Raw genomic sequence first — 17,476 nt, forward strand, 5'->3', positions numbered from 1 at the left:
CGGGATTTTGGGGTCTAAAAATCGGGATTTTGGGGTGTAAAAATCGGGATTTTTTGGGGTGTAAAAATCGGGATTTGGGGCTGGAAAAGGGATTTGGGGTGTAAAAATCGGGATTTGGGGCCCAAAAAAGGCCCAGGGCTGGGCCGAACTCCGCAGGTTTGATCCAAATCCCCGTTTTTTAGGCCCAAATCCCCCTCCCCAAACCCCCAAGTTTTCATCCCATTTTTCCGTCCTGAATTCCCAGTTTTCCAGCCTGAATTTCCAGCTTTATTCCCCCAAAACTCCCAATTTTGGGCTCCAGAAATCCCAGTGTTTGGACACCAAACTCCCATTTTTTAGGGTTCCGAATTCCCCCAATGTTTAACCCCCCAACCCCCCAATTTTTGGGCTCCAAATCCCCAATTTTCTGGGTTGAAATTTCCCCTTTTTTTTTAACCCGAACATTCCCGATTTTCCATCTCCGAGTTTTCAAAAAATCCCAATTTTGCGGCTCCAAATTCTCCGTTTTTAAACCCCGAACACCCTCTTAAAACCAAAATAAACTAAATAAATAAATTCTTGCGGTTTTTTTTACCCCAAATCCTCGATTTTTCTCCCCAAATCCCCGCGGAATTCCCGGGGGGGCGTTTCCCGGCGTTGCCCCGCCCCTTGCGATGACGTCATCGGGGACTCCGGACTTTGCCCCGACCCGGGACACGATGGAGGCGCCTCGGTAACGGCGATTTTGGGGGAAATTTGGGGGAATTTGGGGGAAATTTGGGCGATTTTGGGGGGTTTTGATTTTTTTTTTTTGGAAATTTACGGGGATTTGGGGAAGATTTGAGGGAATTTTGGTGGATTCGGGGGAATTTTGGGGGGGTTTGGGGCGGATTTGGGGGGAATTTTCGGAGGGGGGGGGATTTGGGGAGTTCTGGAAGGGTCCGGGAGGGATTTGGTGGGAATTTGGGGGTAATTTTGGGGGAGATTTGGGGAATTTCGGCGGGATTTGGGGGATTTGGGGGAATTTCCGGGAATTTCCGGAGATTTTGGGGAATTTTGGGGGGTTCGGGGCGGATTTTGGGGGGATTTTCGGGGGGATTTGGGGAGTTCCGGGAGGGTCCGGGGGAGATCTGGGGGGATTTTGGGTCAAAAATCCCAAATTTGGGGTCGGTTTTGCCGAATTTCGGGCGGATTTTGGCGAATTTCGAGTCCCAGGGGCTTTGATTGGGGATCAGCCTCTGGAACAGCCGCGAGCCCCGAATCGACCCGGCCACGCCCAAAGAGCCGCTCCCAAATCAGGCAGGAGGTTAAAAAGGAAAAAATCCCAAAATTTGGGGGGTCTGGGAAAAAAATTGGGATTTTGGGGGGGCCCGGGGAATTCGGGGTCCCAAATTCGGGGGTTTTGAGGTGTTTGAGGGACCCAAATTGGGGATTTTGGGAGGTCCAGGCGATTTTTGGGGGGATTTTTTTTGGGGGGGGGATTTGGGGTCCTTATGATCCAAATTTGAGGATTTTTCGGGTCTTGGAGATTTTGGGGTCCCACATTTTGGGGGTTTTGGGATTTTGGGGGAGTCCAGGGGGTTTTGCTGGTTTTGGGGTCTTTGGGATCCAAATTTGGGGGTTTTGGGGGGAGTCCTGGGGATTTCGGGATCCAGATCTGGGATTTTGCGGAGGGGGGAGGGGTTTGGGATTTCGGGGAATTTTTTTGGAGTCGAAATTCCCGATTTTTTCCCTCCAATCCCAGACTCTGAAGCGGCGCCAGGAGCGGAGACAATGGTGGTGGGCGTGGCCATGGGGTGGGCGTGCCCTCCGGCGTAGGCGTGACCCCGATCGAGACCCCGCCCCCTCGAGCCCCCAAACGGAGCCTGTCGGTGACGTCACCGCCCCGGCGCTGATGGGCGTGGCCGCGTTTTCCCGGAGTTCATTTTCCCGAAATCCCGTGAAATAAACCCAGAATGAGACGCAGCGCGCCGGAAGTGTCGGGAGTTTGTTCCCCAGCCCGCCCCGAACTCCGCGAGATCCTGAAAAACCCCAAATTCCCGAATTTTGAGTTAAAGTTCCCCCTCCCGGAGCCCGAATTCCCGAATTTTGAGTTAAAGTTCCCCCTCCCGGAGCCCAAATTCCCGAATTTTGAGTTAAAATTCCTCCTCCCGGAGCCCAAATTCCCGAATTTTGAGTTAAAATTCCTCCTCCCGGAGCCCAAATTCCCGAATTTTCCGCCCCAAATTCCCGATTTCTGACCCTCCCCCCGCACATTCCCGGTTTTTTTACCCCAAACCTTCCGATTTTCCCGCCAAATCCCCGAATGAATCCCCGGGAATTCCCGGGGGGCGTGTCCCGGTGTCGCCCCGCCCTCCTGTGATGACGTCACCGCGGGACTTCGGACTTTGCCCCGCCCCGGGAGCGATGGAGGCGCTGCGGTACCGGGGGCGGGATTCGGGGGGAAAAAGGAGATTTTGGGGGAAATTTGGGGGATTTGGGGGAATTTTCCGGGATTTTGAGGGAAAGCGAAGGAATTTGGGGGGATGGGGGGGTTTTTTTGGAATTTCGGGGGAATTTTGGGGGAAATTTTGGGGGAAATTTCGGGAAAATTTTTGGGCGAATTTCGGGAATTCTTGGGGGATGAATTTTGGGCGAATTTCGGGGGAAATTTTTGTTATTTTTGGGTGAATTTCGGGAAAAGTTTTGGGCGAATTTCGGGATTTTGGGGGGGGATGAATTTCGGGCGAATTTCGGGTGATTTTGGGGGTGATTTTTGGTGAATTTTGGGGGAAATTTGGGGATAATTTTTGGGCGAATTTCGGAATTTTTTGGGGATGAATTTCGGGCGAATTTCGGGAATTTTTGGGGATATTTTCGGGGTTATTTTCGGATTTATTTCGGGATTGTTTCGGGTGAATTTCGGGTTATTTCGGGTTTATTTTCGGGTGAATTTAAGGATTTTTTGGGGGATGGATTTCGGGCAAATTTCGGGTGATTTTGAGGGTGATTTTTGGTGAATTTTGGGGGAAATTTTGGGATGAATTTCGGGCGAATTTCGGGAATTTTTGGGGATATTTTCGGGGTTATTTTCGGATTTATTTCGGGATTCTTTCGGGTGAATTTCGGGATCCTTTCCGGGTGAATTTTGGGTTATTTCGGGTTTATTTTCGGGTGAATTTCGGGATTTTTTGGGACATGGATTTCGGGGAAATTTCGGTTTCACTCCGGATGATTTCCCGGTGAATTTCGAGTTTCTTTTCGGTAATTTCGGGATTATTTTCGGGGTGAATTTCGGCTGATTTCGGGTCTCTCTCCCTCCCCTCCCCTCCCCCCCCAGGTCTCTGTCGCGGCGTTTTTGGGGCCCCGCCCCCCCCGGCCCCTCCCCCACCCCCGCCCGGCCCTTCTGGGTCAGCCCCGGGGGGGGGGAGGGGCGGCCCCGGGGGGTCCTGGCGGCCTCGCTGGGGGAGCTGCGGGAGCAGGTGCGGACAGCCCCAATTAGCGCCCCTAATTAGCGCTAATTAACCCTCATCACCCCCCCAATAGTCCCCATTAGTGGGCAATTAACGCCAAATTATTAGCGCTAATTTACCCTGTTTATTTAAGCCCGGTTGAGCCCCCATCGATCCCAATTAATTGGCAATTAATGCCGATTAATTGGCGCTAATTAATCTTCATTAGCCTCCAGTTATTCTCTATTAAAGGGAAATTATTTCCAAATTATTAGCGCTAATTTACCCTGACTAATTAACCCTGATTAACCCACCAATCGATCCCGATTAATTGGCAAATTAGCGCCGGTCCATTAGCGCTAGTTGACTCCGATTAACCCCCAACGAATCCCAATTAACGGCCAATTAACGCAAATTAATTACAGCTCATTAACCCGCATTCCTTAGCCCTGATTAACACCCAATTACTCCCAATTAATGGCCCAAACCAACTCAAAATCCCCCAAATCCTCCTCAAATCACCCCAAAATGTCCCAAAATCCCGTTTTTTCTCCCCCAATCCCATTTTTTCTCCCCCAATCCCATTTTTTCTCCCCCAATCCCATTTTTCCACCCCCAAATCCCATTTTTTCTCCCCCAATCCCATTTTTTCTCCCCAAATCCCATTTTTTCTCCCCAAAATCCCATTTTTTCTCCCCAAATCCCATTTTTTCTCCCCAAAATCCCATTTTTTCTCCCCAATCCCATTTTTTCTCCCCCCAATCCCATTTTTTCTCCCCAAATCCCATTTTTTCTCCCCAAAATCCCGTTTTTTTCTCCCCCAATCCCATTTTTTCTCCCCCAAATCCCATTTTTTCTCCCCCAATCCCGTTTTTTCTCCCCCAATCCCGTTTTTTCTCCCCAAATCCCATTTTTTCTCCCCAAAATCCCATTTTTTCTCCCCCAATCCCATTTTTTCTCCCCCAATCCCGTTTTTTTCTCCCCCAATCCCATTTTTCCACCCCCAAATCCCGTTTTTTCTCCCCCAATCCCGTTTTCCCGCCCCCACATCCCGATTTTCCGCCCCAACGCAGGCGGGCTCGGCGCTGGGGCTGCCCCCGCCGCTGTCCCTGGCCCTGGCCGAGGACGGGACCCTGGTGGAGGACGAGGAGTTTTTGGGGACCCTCCCCCCCCCACACGGCCCTGCTGGCCCTGAGGCCGGGGCAGCGCTGGGAGCCCCCCCAGGTGAGAGACCCCCGACCCAAAATCGCCTCAAATCGCCCCAAAATCGCCTGAAATTACCCCAAAACCGGCCCAAGATCAGCCCCGAAAAGATCCCGCTCCGAACGGTTCGAAGCGGCCCAAAATCAGCCCAAAATCACCCGAAGTTACCCCAAAATCAGCCCAAAATCCCCCCCACCAAAAACATCCCGCTCCGAACTTCCCAAAATCCCCCCAAAATCCCCGCTCAAAACCTGCAAAAATTCCCCCAAATCCCCCCAAATCCACGAAAACCCCCAAAAATCCTTTTCAGACCCACCCCCAAATCCTGCCCAAATCCCAAATCCCCCCAAATCTCCCCAAAATCCCCCCCCAAAAAATCTCCAAAAATCCCCCAAACCCTCGAAAATCCCCCCAAATCCTTCTCGGAGCCCCCCAAACCCTCCCAAAAATCCCCTATTCAAATCCTCCCCAAGTCCCCCAAAAATCTCCTCTGATTCCTTCAAAATCCCCCCAAAATTTCCCTAAAATCCCCAAAATCACCCTGAATTCTCCCCAAATCTCTCCAAAATCCCCCCAAATTCCCCCCAAATCCCCCTAAAATCCCCAAAATCTCCCCAAACTCTCCCCAAATCCCCCTAAAATCCCCAAAATCCCCCCAAAATCCCCCCAAATTCTCCCCAACCCCCCCAAATCTCTCCAAAATCTCCCCAAATTCCCCCCAAATCCCCTAAAATCCCCAAATTTTCCCCAAATTCCCCCCAAACCCCTGACCCCCCGTGTCCCCCCAGGCCCCCCCGAGCTGGGAGCTGGGCGGGGCTCGGGGCCGTGTCCCCGAGGGTCCCCCCGAGGTGGCCCGGCTGTCGCTGCTGGTGGCCCAGGGGGACCCCCGGGGGCGGCTGCGGCTGGCGGCTCAAATCCGGGGGGTTCGCTGGGACCTGGGGGCGCTGGGGCCCGAGAGGATGTTCAGGTAAAAAAAGAAAAAAACACCAAAATAATCCCGAAATTGGGTCAAAATGTGGCCCAAAATCTGCTGAAAATTGCCCCAAAATCCGCTCAAAAATCGCCCCAAAAATCAGCCCAAAAGCTGCTGAAATCAGCCCAAAATCCACCTCAAAATCCCACCGGAATTGCCCCAAAATCGCCCCAAAATCTGCTCAAAAATCAGCCCAAAATCTGCTCAAAATCAGCCGAAAAATCAGCCCAAAAGCTTTTGAAATCAGCCCAGAATCCACCCCAAAATCCCACCGGAATTGCCCCAAAATCTGCTCAAAAATCGCCCCAAAAATCTGCTCAAAATCAGCCCAAAAATCAGCCCAAAAGCTGCTGCAATCAGCCCAAAATCCACCCCCGAAATCCCACCGGAATTGCCCCAAAATCTGCTCAAAAATCGCCCCAAAAATCAGCCCAAAAGCTGCTGAAATCAGCCCAAAAATCCCACCGGAATCACCCCAAAATCTGCTCCGAAATCGGCCCAAAACCCGCCCCAAGATCTCACCCAGATCACCCCAAAATCCACCCAAAATCTGCTCCCGAGTCTCCCGAAAATCCCCAAATCCGGGGAAGATTTTGGGTGGGATTTGGGGCGGGAATTTTGGAGGGAACTGGGGGAAATTCGGAGGAATTTGGGGGTTTTTGGGGGCAGTTTTAGGGTTTCCCTGGAACAGATTTTGGGTTGATTTGGGGTTTTGGGGGTTCCCGGGGTGGATTTGGGGGTTTTGGGAGATGGTTTTGGGCGCTTTTGGGGTTTCCGAGTGCATTTTTGGGGTGATTTTGGTGGTTTCGAGGGGATTTTGGTGGTTTTCGGGGTGATTTTAATGTTTTTTGGGGTGTTTTCACAATGATTTTGGTGTTTTCGGTGTTTTTCGGGGCGATTTTGGTGGGGTTTTGGGGGATTTGGGTGGGTTTTGGGTGATTTTGGGGGGTTTTGGGTGATTTTGGTGTTTTTTGGGTTGATTTTGGTGTTTTTTTGGGTGATTTTGGTGGTTTTTGGGGTGATTTTGCTGTTTCCGGAGTGATTTCGGTGGTTTTTTGGTGATTTTGGTGGTTTTCGGGGTGATTTTGGTGTTTCCGGGGTGATTTTGGTGTTTTCGGGGTGATTTTGGTGGTTTTTTGGTGGTTTTGGTGGTTTTTGGGGTGATTTTGGTGGTTTTTGGGGTGATTTTGGTGGTTTTTTGGGGTGATTTTGGTGTTTTTGGGGTGATTTTGGTGGTTTTTGGGGTGATTTTGGTGTTTTCGGGGTGATTTTGGTGGTTTTTTGGTGATTTTGGTGGTTTTTGGGGTGATTTTGGTGGTTTTTGGGGTGATTTTGGTGTTTTTGGGGTGGTTTTGGTGTTGTTTGGGGTGATTTTGGGGTGATTTTGGTGTTTTTTGGGGTGATTTTGGTGTTTTTTTGGTGATTTTGGTGTTTTTTGGGGTGATTTTGGGGTGATTTCGGTGTTTTTTGGTGATTTTGGTGTTTTTTGGGGTGATTTTGGGGTGATTTTGGTGTTTCCGGGGTGATTTTGGTGGTTTTTGGGGTGATTTTGGTGTTTCCGGGGTAATTTTGGTGGTTTTTGGGGTGATTTTGGTGGTTTTTGGGGTGATTTTGGTGTTTTTTTGGTGATTTTGGTGTTTTCGGGGTGATTTTGGGGTGATTTCGGTGTTTTTTGGGGTGATTTTGGTGGTTTTTGGGGTGATTTTGGTGTTTTTGGGGTGATTTTGGTGTTTTTGGGGTGATTTTGGTGGTTTTTGGGGTGATTTTGGTGGTTTTTGGGGTGATTTTGGTGTTTTTTGGGGTGATTTTGGTGTTTTTTGGGTTGATTTTGGTGGTTTTTGGGGTGATTTTGGTGTTTTTGGGGTGATTTTGGTGTTTTTTGGGGTGATTTTGGTGTTTTTGGGGTGATTTTGGTGTTTTTTGGGGTGATTTTGGTGTTTTTGGGGTGATTTTGGTGTTTTTGGGGTGATTTTGGTGTTTTTTGGGGTGATTTTGGTGGTTTTTGGGGTGATTTTGGTGGTTTTTGGGGTGATTTTGGTGTTTTTTGGGGTGATTTTGGTGTTTTTTGGGTTGATTTTGGTGGTTTTTGGGGTGATTTTGGTGTTTTTGGGGTGATTTTGGTGTTTTTTGGGGTGATTTTGGTGTTTTTGGGGTGATTTTGGTGTTTTTTGGGGTGATTTTGGTGTTTTTTGGGGTGATTTTGGTGTTTCCGGGGTGATTTCGGTAGTTTTTGGGGTGATTTTGGTGTTTTTGGGGTGATTTTGGTGTTTTTTGGGGTGATTTTGGTGGTTTTTGGGGTGATTTTGGTGGTTTTTTGGTGATTTTGGTGTTTTTTGGGGTGATTTTGGTGTTTTTGGGGTGATTTTGGTGTTTTTTGGGGTGATTTTGGTGTTTTTGGGGTGATTTTGGTGTTTTTTGGGGTGATTTTGGTGTTTTTTGGGGTGATTTTGGTGTTTCCGGGGTGATTTCGGTAGTTTTTGGGGTGATTTTGGTGGTTTTTTGGTGATTTCGGCGGTTTTCGGTCCCCCAGGGAGCTGCTCCGCCTGCTGGCCGCGCTGACCCGCACCCTGGGCCACGCCCTGCTGGGCGTCGCCGGCGCCCTCCGGCCCCTCCTGGAGGGACCCCCGAGCCCCCAGGGCGGGCACTGACCACGCCCCCCGCCCCGGACACGCCCCCTTGTCGTATGAACCACGCCCACTTGGATAAACCCCCACCCAAGCGGCCTAAACCCCGCCCTGTCCCCTTAGCCCCACCCATTGCCCCTTTAACCCTCTTAGGCCCCGCCCATTTTGCCTGCAGCAACCCGTGCCCCATTCAAGCCACACCCACAACTAAACCCCACCCGTTTCCCTCTCAGCCACGCCCACTCACGCGACCACACCTAGTTATTAACTCCTCTTTTTCCCTTTAAGCCACGCCCCTTTGTATTCAAATCAAGTTGCCACGCCTCCCTCCGTTTTAGACCCACCCCTTCCCCAACAAGCCCCGCCCCTTCTCCGTTAGACCACGCCCTTTAATTTAAATACAGCCACACACAAATGTTTATAAATAAAACTTTTGATTGTAAAACTACAATTAGAAAGGGGCGGGGGGCGTGTGCCGACGGTTTGTGGGCGTGGTCACCGCTTGGGGCCCCGCCCCCCGTAGCTCTGGCTCCACCCCTTTCTGTCGCGCAGGAAAAGCTCCAGCCCCAAGTTGCGGGCGACGGCGCAGCCGTGGGGGTCCCGCAGCAGCTGGGGCAGGTGGGGGGCTGGAAACGGGGGGAAAAAACCCAGAATTGGTGAAAAAGGACAAGAAAAACACACCCGGAGCAAAGCCGGGAAATCCCGCGGGAGTGGGGCCCAAAAAGGACCCAAAATCCCCCGAAATTCCCCCGAAATTCCCTTTGAAATCGGCCGAAATCAGCCCAAAATCCACCCGAAAATCGCCCCAAAATCTGCCCAAAAAGGACCCAAAATCCCCCGAAATTCCCTTTGAAATCGGCCGAAATCAGCCCAAAATCCACCCGAAAATCGCCCCAAAATGGACCCAAAATCCCCCGAAATTCCCCCGAAATTCCCTTTGAAATCGGCCGAAATCAGCCCAAAATCCACCCGAAAATCGCCCCAAAATCTGCCCAAAAAGGACCCAAAATCCCCCGAAATTCCCTTTGAAATCGACCGAAATCAGCCCAAAATCCACCCGAAAATCACCCCAAAATCTGCCCAAAAATGACCCAAAATCCCCCGAAATTCCCTTTGAAATCGACCGAAATCAGCCCAAAATCCACCCGAAAATCGCCCGCAAAATCTGCCCAAAATTGACCCAAAATCCCCCGAAATTCCCATTGAAATCGGCCGAAATCAGCCCAAAATCCACCCGAAAATCGCCCCAAAATCTGCCCAAAAATGACCCAAAATCCCCCGAAATTCCCTTTGAAATCGACCGAAATCAGCCCAAAATCCACCCGAAAATCGCCCCAAAATCTGCCCCAAATCCCCAAAATTCCCACCCGAAGTGACCCCGAAATGCCCCCAAGAATTCCCTTAAAATCTGCCCCAAATCCCCCAAAATTCACCCCAAATTCCCCCCCAAGGACCCTCCCAAAAATCAACCCCCCCCCCCCCCAAATCCCTAAAATTGCCCCAAAAATCTCCCCCAAAAAATCCCCGGAAATCCCAAATTTCCCCCAAATCTTCTCAAATCCCCCGCAGGGCTCCCCCCCGAAAATCCGCCCCAAAATCCGCTTTAAAAGCCCTTAAAATCCCCCAAAATCCCCCAAATCCCGTTAAACTGCCTCAAAATCTCCCAAAGTTTCCAAAAAAATCCCGAATTTCCCCAAAAAATCCCGAATTTCCCAAACCCCACCGAGAGCTCTCCCCAAAATCCCTCAAACCCTCCCAGAAATCCCCTTTAAACTCCTTAAAATCCCCAAATTCCCTCAAAAATCACATTTGAACCCCTAAAAATCCCCAAAAATCCCCCAAATCTCCCAAGAAATCCCAAAAATCTCCCAAAATCTCCCCGAAATTCCCGAATTTCCCCAAACCCGACCTCTGGAACCCTTAAAATCCCCCCAAAACTCCCTCAAAAATCGCCCAAAAATCGCATTTGAACCCCAAAAAATCCCCAAAAAAATCCCAAAAAATCCCCCAAATCTCCCAAAAAATCCCCCCAAAATCCCAAAATCTCCCCAAAATTCCCGAATTTTCCCAAAATCTCCCAAAAATTCCCGAATTTCCCCAAACCCCACCGAGAGCTCTCCCCGAAACCTCTGGAACCCTTAAAATCCCCCAAAACTCCCTCAAAAATCGCATTTGAACCCCTAAAAATCCCCAAAAATCCCCCCAAATCTCCCAAGAAATCCCAAAAATCTCCCAAAATCTCCCAAAAATCCTGAATTTCCCCAAACCCCACCGAGAGCTCTCCCCGAAACCTCTGGAACCCTTAAAATCCCCCCAAAACTCCCTCAAAAAATCACATTTGAACCCCTAAAAACCCCCCCAAAAATCCCAACATCTCCCCAAAAATCCTGAATTCTCCCAAAATCTCCCCAAAATTCCCGGATTTCCCCAAACCCCACCGAGAGCTCTCCCCAAAATCCCTCAAACCCTCCCAGAAATCCCCTTTAAACTCCTTAAAATCCCCCAAAATTCCCTCAAAAATCACATTTGAACCCCTAAAAATCCCCAAAAATCCCAAAAAATCCCCCAAAATCCCCCAAATCTCCCAAGAAATCCCAAAAATCTCCCAAAATCTCCCAAAAACTCCCGAATTTCCCCAAACTCCACCGAGAGCCCTCCCCGAAACCTCTGGAACCCTTAAAATCCCCCCAAAACTCCCTCAAAAATCGCATTTGAACCCCTAAAAATCCCCAAAAAAATCCCCAAAATCCCCAAACTCCCCCAAATGTCCCCGAAATCCCCGGGATCCGCTGGGCCGGCGCTCCGGCCGCACCGAGCTCGCGGGCCAGGCGCAGGCGGCGCCGCGCGTCGCTCCAGGCCCAGGCGGCGTCCAGCACTCGGCTCCCGCTGCGATCCCGCGCCAGCTCGGCCCACTCGCCCTGGCGGGAAAACGCGGAATTCGGGAAAAACGGGGACTTGGAATCCCCCAGTTTGGCCGGGAAAAAATAAACCGGGAGTTTTATTTTTCCCCCCCGAAAAATCAGGATTTTTCTTTTTGCCTAAAAACCCCCAAATTTTATTTTTTTTTTTTCTCACTGAAAAATCAACTTTTTGTGCCTCCGAAATTCCGACGTTTTTCGCTCAAAAGATCCAATTTGGTTTTTTTGCCAAAAGTTTGGATTCTTTTTCGTTTTTTTTTGCTTAAAAACTCCGATGTTGTTTTTTTTTTTGTCCTGCTGAAAAATTGCTTTTTTTTTGGGGGGGGGGGGGGCTCCAAAATTAGGATTCTTTCCCCCCAAAAATCAGATTTTTTTTCTTTTCCCTAAAAATTCGAGAAAAAATCCTATTTTTTTTCTTTCTTTAAAAACTCAGGAAAAATCTGATTTTTTTTTATTTTCCCCCCCCAAAACTCAGGAAAAATCTGATTTTTTTTTTATTTTCCCCCCCCAAAACTCAGGAAAAAATCTGATTTTTTTTTATTTTTACCCTAAAAACTCGGGAAAAAAATCAATTTTTTTGTTTCTTTAAAACTCAGGAAAAAATCAGATTTTTTTTTTCTTTCTTTAAAAACTCAGGAAAAATCAGATTTTTTAAAATTTTTCCCCCAAATCTCGGGAAGTAATCAGATCTTTCCCCCCAAATCTCGGGAAGTAATCAGATTATTTCCCCCCAATCTCGGGAAGTACCCCGACCTTTCCCCCCAATCTCGGGAAGTAACCCGATCATTTCCCCCCAATCTCGGGAAGCAATCAGATCATTTCCCCCCAATCTCGGGAAGCAATCAGATCATTTCCCCCCAATCTCGGGAAGTAACCCGACCATTTCCCCCCAATCTCGGGAAGCAATCAGATCATTTCCCCCCCAATCTCGGGAAGTAACCCGATCATTTCCCCCCCAATCTCGGAAGTAACCCGATCATTTCCCCCCCAATCTCGGGAAGCAATCAGATCATTTCCCCCCAATCTCGGGAAGTAACCCGATCATTTCCCCCCCCAATCTCGGGAAGTAACCCGACCTTTTCCCCAATCTCGGGAAGTAATCAGATCATTTCCCCCCAATCTCGGGAAGTAACCCGATCATTTCCCCCCAATCTCGGGAAGTAACCCGATCATTTCCCCCCCAATCTCGGGAAGTACCCCGATCATTTCCCCCCAATCTCGGGAAGTAACCCGATCATTTCCCCCAATCTCGGGAAGTAACCCGATCATTTCCCCCCAATCTCGGGAAGCAATCAGATCATTCCCCCCCAATCTCGGGAAGCAATCAGATCATTTCCCCCCAATCTCGGGAAGCAATCAGATCATTTCCCCCCAATCTCGGGAAGTAACCCGATCATTTCCCCCCACTCTCGGGAAGTAACCCGACCTTTCCCCCCCAATCTCGGGAAGCAATCAGATCATTTCCCCCCAATCTCGGGAAGCAATCAGATCATTTCCCCCCAATCTCGGGAAGTACCCCGACCTCCCCCCCGGCGCCCCCGCCCGCTCACCCGGAGGCCGCCGAGGAGGCGGCGCTGCTCCCGGCGGGGCAGGCCGGCGGAGCCGAGCAGCGCCTCCCACAGGCGGCTGCCGGGAGCGCTCCGCGCCAGCGCCCGCAGCGCCGGGGCGGGCAGCGCCCGCAGGGAGCGCAGCAGCGCCGCCGGGCGGCGGAAGGCGAGCAGCTCCTGCAGCGCCAGCGAGCCCCACGGCGACAGCGCCGCCAGCGCCTGCGGCCCAAGGGGGACATGGGGGGGACATGGGGGGGGACATGGGGGGGACATGGGGGGGACAAGGGGGGCGGGGGACAATGGGGACGGGGGACAATGGGGGGGACATGGGGGGGGACAATGGGGGGGACATGGGGGGGACATGGGGGGGACATGGGGGGGAGGGGGACAATGGGGGGACATGGGGGGGACAATGGGGGGACATGGGGGGGACATGGGGGGGACAAGGGGGCGGGGGACAATGGGGACGGGGGACAATGGGGGGACAATGGGGACGGGGGATATGGGGGGGAGACAATGGGGGGGACAATGGGGACGGGGGACAATGGGGGGGACAAAGGGGGGGACATGGGGGGAGGGGACAATGGGGGGGATATGGGGGGAATATAGGGGGAAATGGGGGAGAAAGGGGGGGAAATTGGGGGGGACAAAGGGGGGGGACAATGGGGGGGAAATGAGGGGGATATGGGGGGAAAATTGGGGGGAAAATGGGAGGGAATGGGGAAATATGGGGGGGAATATAGGGGGGAATGGGGGGGGACAAATAGGGGGATATGGGGGGGACAATGGGGGGGGGACAATGGGGGGGATATGGGGGGGACAATGGGGGGAATATAGGGGGAAATGGGGGGGATATGGGGGGGAAATGGGGGAGAAAGAGGGGGGAAATTGGGGGGAAATGGGGGGAAATACAGGGGGAAAATAGGGGGAAATGAGGAAATATGGGGGGGAATATAGGGGGGAAATGGGGGGGAATGGGGGGGATATGGGGGGGATATGGGGGGGAATGGGGGGGAAATTGGGGGGGAAATTGGGGGGGAAATTGGGAGAAATATGGGGGGGAAACGGGGGGAAAATGGGGGGAAATTGAGGGGAATAGGAGGGGGGAAATATAGGGGGGAAATGGGGGGGAAATGGGGGAAAATGGGGGGCAATGGGGGGAATATAGGGGGAAATGGGGGGGAGATGGGGGGGAAATTGGGAGAAATATAGGGGAAAAAACCAGGGGGAAACGGGGGGGAAAACGGGGGAATTGGGAGAAAAATGGGGGGAAATGGGGGGAAAATGGGGGAAAATTGGGAAAATATAGGGGGGAAAATAGGGGGGAAATGGGGAAAAACGGGGAAAAAAATTGGGAGAAATATAGGGGAGAAAATGGGGGGAACATGGCGGGAAAAAAGGGAAAATTGGGAAAAATATGGGGAGAAAATGGGGGGAAAAATGGGAAAAATTGGGAGAAAGGAAGGGGGGAAAATGGGGGAGGAAGAGAAAAACGGGGGAAAAAAGGGGGAAAATGAGGATTTTTGGGATAAACGGGGAAAAGGGAGGGGAGGAAATGGGGGAAAAGGGAAGAAACGGGCAGAGCGAGGGCGGAAAGGGGTGGGAAAAACGGGGGGAAAATGGGGGAAAAAGAAAGGGGGAAACGAAGGAAAATTGGGGAAGAAAAGGAAATCGGGATTTAAAAGGAAACGACGGGAAAAGCCCCGCCCGCCTCAAGCCACGCCCCTTCAAGCCCCACCCATTTAAACCCCTCCCCTTAAGTCCCACCCCACCCGGACCCCGCCCACTTTAAACCACGCCCGCCATATTTCACCCATTGAGCCCCACCCCTTTGCCTGAAGCCACGCCCACTTTAAACACAACATGTTTACAGGCCCCGCCCCTTTGCCACTCCCAATAAGCTCCACCCTTTCCAGGCAACTCCCCTTTAAGGCCCCACCCCCTTTACCTGAGACTCCGCCCCCTCCTTGCTGTCCCCGTCCTCCAGGGGGCGGAGTTGGGCCAGGGCGGTGATGCAATGGGGGTGATGGGGCGGGGCCAGCAGCGCAAGGCCTGATGGGAAAGGGGCGGGACTAAGAGGTGTGTCCCCGAAAGGGGGGAGTTTAAGAAAAGCCTCGGGCTGATGGGAAGTGGGCGGGGCCTAGAAAAGCGGGGGACAAAAGGGGAAGGGTTTGACAAAAGGGGCAGGGCCCTGCAGCGCGAGGCATGATGGGAACCGGGTGGGGCCTTAGCGGGGCGGAGGGTGGAAAGGGGAGGGGATTAACAAAAGGGTGTGTGACCCAAAAGAGGTTGGGTCTTATGGGAAAGGGGCGTGGCTTGAAGGGGTGGGGGCTCTAGGGGGGTGTGGCTTATCTGGGGAATGTAAAAGTGGGTGGGACTTGGCTGGGGGGGTGGTGTGAACGAGAAGTAGGCGTGGCTTAGCTGAAAAGGGGTGGAGTTTGACTTCAAGGAGTCTAGCTTAAAGGGGTTGGGGCCTAACAAAGTGGGCGTGGCTTAGCACAAATGAGGCAGGGGCCTGGGAGTGGCTTTGCACGAAGAGAGGCGTGTCGTTCCCCAAGGGGGCGTGTCCCACCTGGAAGAGCCACCTGAGCGCCTCCTCCTGGAGGGGGCGTGTCTGCGGGCCGCCCGCAGGAGGGCGGTGACCACCCCGGGGTGCCCCTGGGCCAGCACCTCCCCCAGGGCGGGGCCAACCTCCGACAGCGCCTCCGACACCTGCGGGGGCGGGGCAAGGGGAGGACACGCCCAGCGAAAGTCAGGCACGCCCCCAAACCCCTCCCAGCTAATTAAATCCATCCCACTTAGTGAATTAATCGGCTTAAGCCCCGCCCCTTTGGGTTTCCACGCCCGCCCGAATCCTTCCTGGCCAATAGGAGCCTTGCTTTAAGCCCCTCCTCTTTTAGACTTGACCGTTTTAAGCCCCTCCTACTTCCATTTCCACTCCTCTTAGCTCCTCCCACCACCCTCCCAACCAATGAAATTCTTCCTTTAAGCCCCACCATTCCATACATCAGAGACACCACCCACCCCAAATTAACATATCCAAGCCCCACCCACTTCAACGCCAAGACACGCCCACCACCCTCCCAGCCAATGATTCTCATTAGGCCCCTCCCATTTAAGACCCACCCACATTTCCCATCCAATCATCTCCCTTTAAGCCCCGCCCCTCAAACCCCTCCCATTTAAGCCCCACCCCTTTTACACTCCGCTAATTTAAGCCCCTTTCTCTTAAGCCCCGCCCCAATTTCCCTATTCAAACCCCACCCCTTTAAGCCCCGCCTACCACATCCTCGGGGGCGTGGTCCAGGAGGCGCTGCAGGCCGTGATTGGCCACTCGGTGGGTGGCCGCGCCCCTCAGGTGACCCCCGCAGGTGACCCCGGAAGAGCTCCCGGAACCCGGGGGGTCCAGGACTGTCATGGCCGCCTCCAGGAGGTGGGACCGGGCGGGGTCGTGCAGTGACATCAGCAGCGGGCTGGGCCAATCAGAGAGAAGGGATTGGGGGAGGCGGCCAATAAGAGAAAAGGGATCCAAGGGTGGGCCAATTGGAGAGAAGGGATTGGAGAAATTGGCCAATCACAGAAAAGGGATCCAGGACAGCGGCCATGGCAGAACAGGGATCAGGAGCAGCGGCCAATCAGAGCACAGGAGATGCAGGCCACAGCCAGTCAGGGAGAGGAGATTGGGAGCAGCGACCAATCACAGAAAAGGGATCGGGAACAACAGCCAATCGAAGCACAGCCACCACCATGCACAGCCAACCAAAGAAAGGAGATCAGGAGCGGAGACCAATCAGGGAACGACAACTGTGGCTCCGCCCCGATCATGGGAGAAGGTGGCCAATCGCAGCAAGGGGCGTGGCTAAAGAGAAGCGGACTTGGGGAGCAGCAGCCAATGAGGAAACGAGGTCTGGAGTCCTCAGCCAATCAGGAAACGGCATCGGGAACCCCCCAGCCAATCCGCGCAGAGCCAGCGGCGGCGGCGGCCAATCGGCACTCACCTCTGGGCCGTCGGCGGGGCTGTCCCGGCCGAGGCAGCCAATCAGGGCGCGGCAGAAGCGGGGCGCAGGCCGGCGATTGGCTGCAGTGCAGGGCCGACAGCGCCGCCTGCAGGCAGAGGCTGGCGCAGGGCGGGGTCAGCAAACCTGGGGGGAGGTTGGGGGAGAGATTCGGGGATTTGGGGGGAAATTTGGGATTTTAGGGAAACTCAGGAATTCCTGAGGACATTTTGGGAAAAAATTCGGGGATTTGGAGAGGAAATTTGGGGATTTTGGGGGGAAATTTGGGATTTTGGGGGGGCAAATTTGGGGATTTGGGGGAAAATTTGGGGGTTTTGGGGGAAATTTGGGAATTTTTTGGGGGGAATTTGGGGCTTTTGGGGGAAATCCGGGATTTTGGGGAGAGTTCAGGAACTTTAGGAGGAACTTTTAGGGGAAATTTGCGGCTTTTAACGAGAAATTTGGGAACTCGAGAAGAAATTCGGGAATTTTAAAGAGAAAGCTGGGAACCTGAGGGGAATTCGGGGGATTTGGGGAGGTTTGAGCAGGATTTGGGGGGATTTGAGGGAAGTTTGGGGCATTGGGGGTGGTTTTGAGGATTTTGGGGTGATTTTTTGGGATCTGGGTTGATTTTGGGGTGATTTTGGGGCGGTTTTTGGGAGTTTTGGGCTCTCACTCGGCATCTCCTGCTCCAATCCCGCGGCCAGCTCCTCCAGCAGGGGGCGGAAGGAGGCGGGAAGCTCCGCCCCCTCAGGCAGCGACCACGCCTTCTTTGCCTTTAGCCCCGCCTTCTTTGCCTTTGGCCC

At 52.6% G+C, this 17,476-nt stretch overlaps 2 protein-coding genes across 3 annotated transcripts; one reads left to right on the plus strand and one right to left on the minus strand.

Moving 5' to 3' along the window:
- Positions 1-653: 653 nt before the first annotated feature.
- On the plus strand, positions 654-8,234 carry LOC136305731 (lipid transferase CIDEB-like). Its single transcript, XM_066209043.1, has 5 exons — positions 654-712; positions 3,299-3,440; positions 4,484-4,546; positions 5,402-5,580; positions 8,117-8,234. The coding sequence occupies exons 1-5, from the start codon at positions 654-656 to the stop codon at positions 8,232-8,234; spliced, it is 561 nt and encodes a 186-aa protein (XP_066065140.1).
- Positions 8,235-8,625: 391 nt separating this feature from the next.
- NOP9 (NOP9 nucleolar protein) lies at positions 8,626-16,230 on the minus strand. Of its 2 annotated transcripts, XM_066209042.1 has the most exons (6): positions 15,959-16,226; positions 15,248-15,387; positions 14,624-14,727; positions 12,679-12,894; positions 11,023-11,128; positions 8,626-8,836 (listed from the first exon to the last, which is right to left on the minus strand). In XM_066209042.1, the coding sequence occupies exons 1-6, from the start codon at positions 15,961-15,963 to the stop codon at positions 8,706-8,708; spliced, it is 702 nt and encodes a 233-aa protein (XP_066065139.1). In that variant the 5' UTR covers positions 15,964-16,226; the 3' UTR covers positions 8,626-8,705. The 2 variants fall into 2 exon arrangements, with proteins under 2 accessions (XP_066065139.1, XP_066065138.1); XM_066209041.1 differs by lacking the exon at positions 8,626-8,836 and having other exon boundaries at positions 9,761-11,128; positions 15,959-16,230.
- Between the last annotated feature and the right edge of the window lie 1,246 nt (positions 16,231-17,476).

This window comes from Chamaea fasciata, unplaced genomic scaffold (assembly GCF_029207755.1).
Source record: "Chamaea fasciata isolate MVZ Bird 193981 ecotype frontalis unplaced genomic scaffold, bChaFas1.0.hap1 SCAF_611, whole genome shotgun sequence".
Taxonomy (NCBI): Eukaryota; Metazoa; Chordata; class Aves; order Passeriformes; family Sylviidae; genus Chamaea; species Chamaea fasciata.

Coding starts and splice junctions, on each gene's coding strand:
- LOC136305731 (XM_066209043.1), top strand. CDS start 654: ATGACGTCATCGGGGACTCCGGACTTTGCCCCGACCCGGGACACGATG. Junction 713..3,298: donor GACACGATGGAGGCGCCTCG/GTAACGGCGATT, acceptor CTCCCCCCCCAG/GTCTCTGTCGCGGCGTTTTT. Junction 4,547..5,401: donor TGGCCGAGGACGGGACCCTG/GTGGAGGACGAG, acceptor GTGTCCCCCCAG/GCCCCCCCGAGCTGGGAGCT.
- NOP9 (XM_066209041.1), bottom strand. Junction 14,728..15,247: donor CGCTCAGGTGGCTCTTCCAG/GTGGGACACGCC, acceptor CTTTCCCATCAG/GCCTTGCGCTGCTGGCCCCG. Junction 11,129..12,678: donor GCCTCCTCGGCGGCCTCCGG/GTGAGCGGGCGG, acceptor TTTTCCCGCCAG/GGCGAGTGGGCCGAGCTGGC.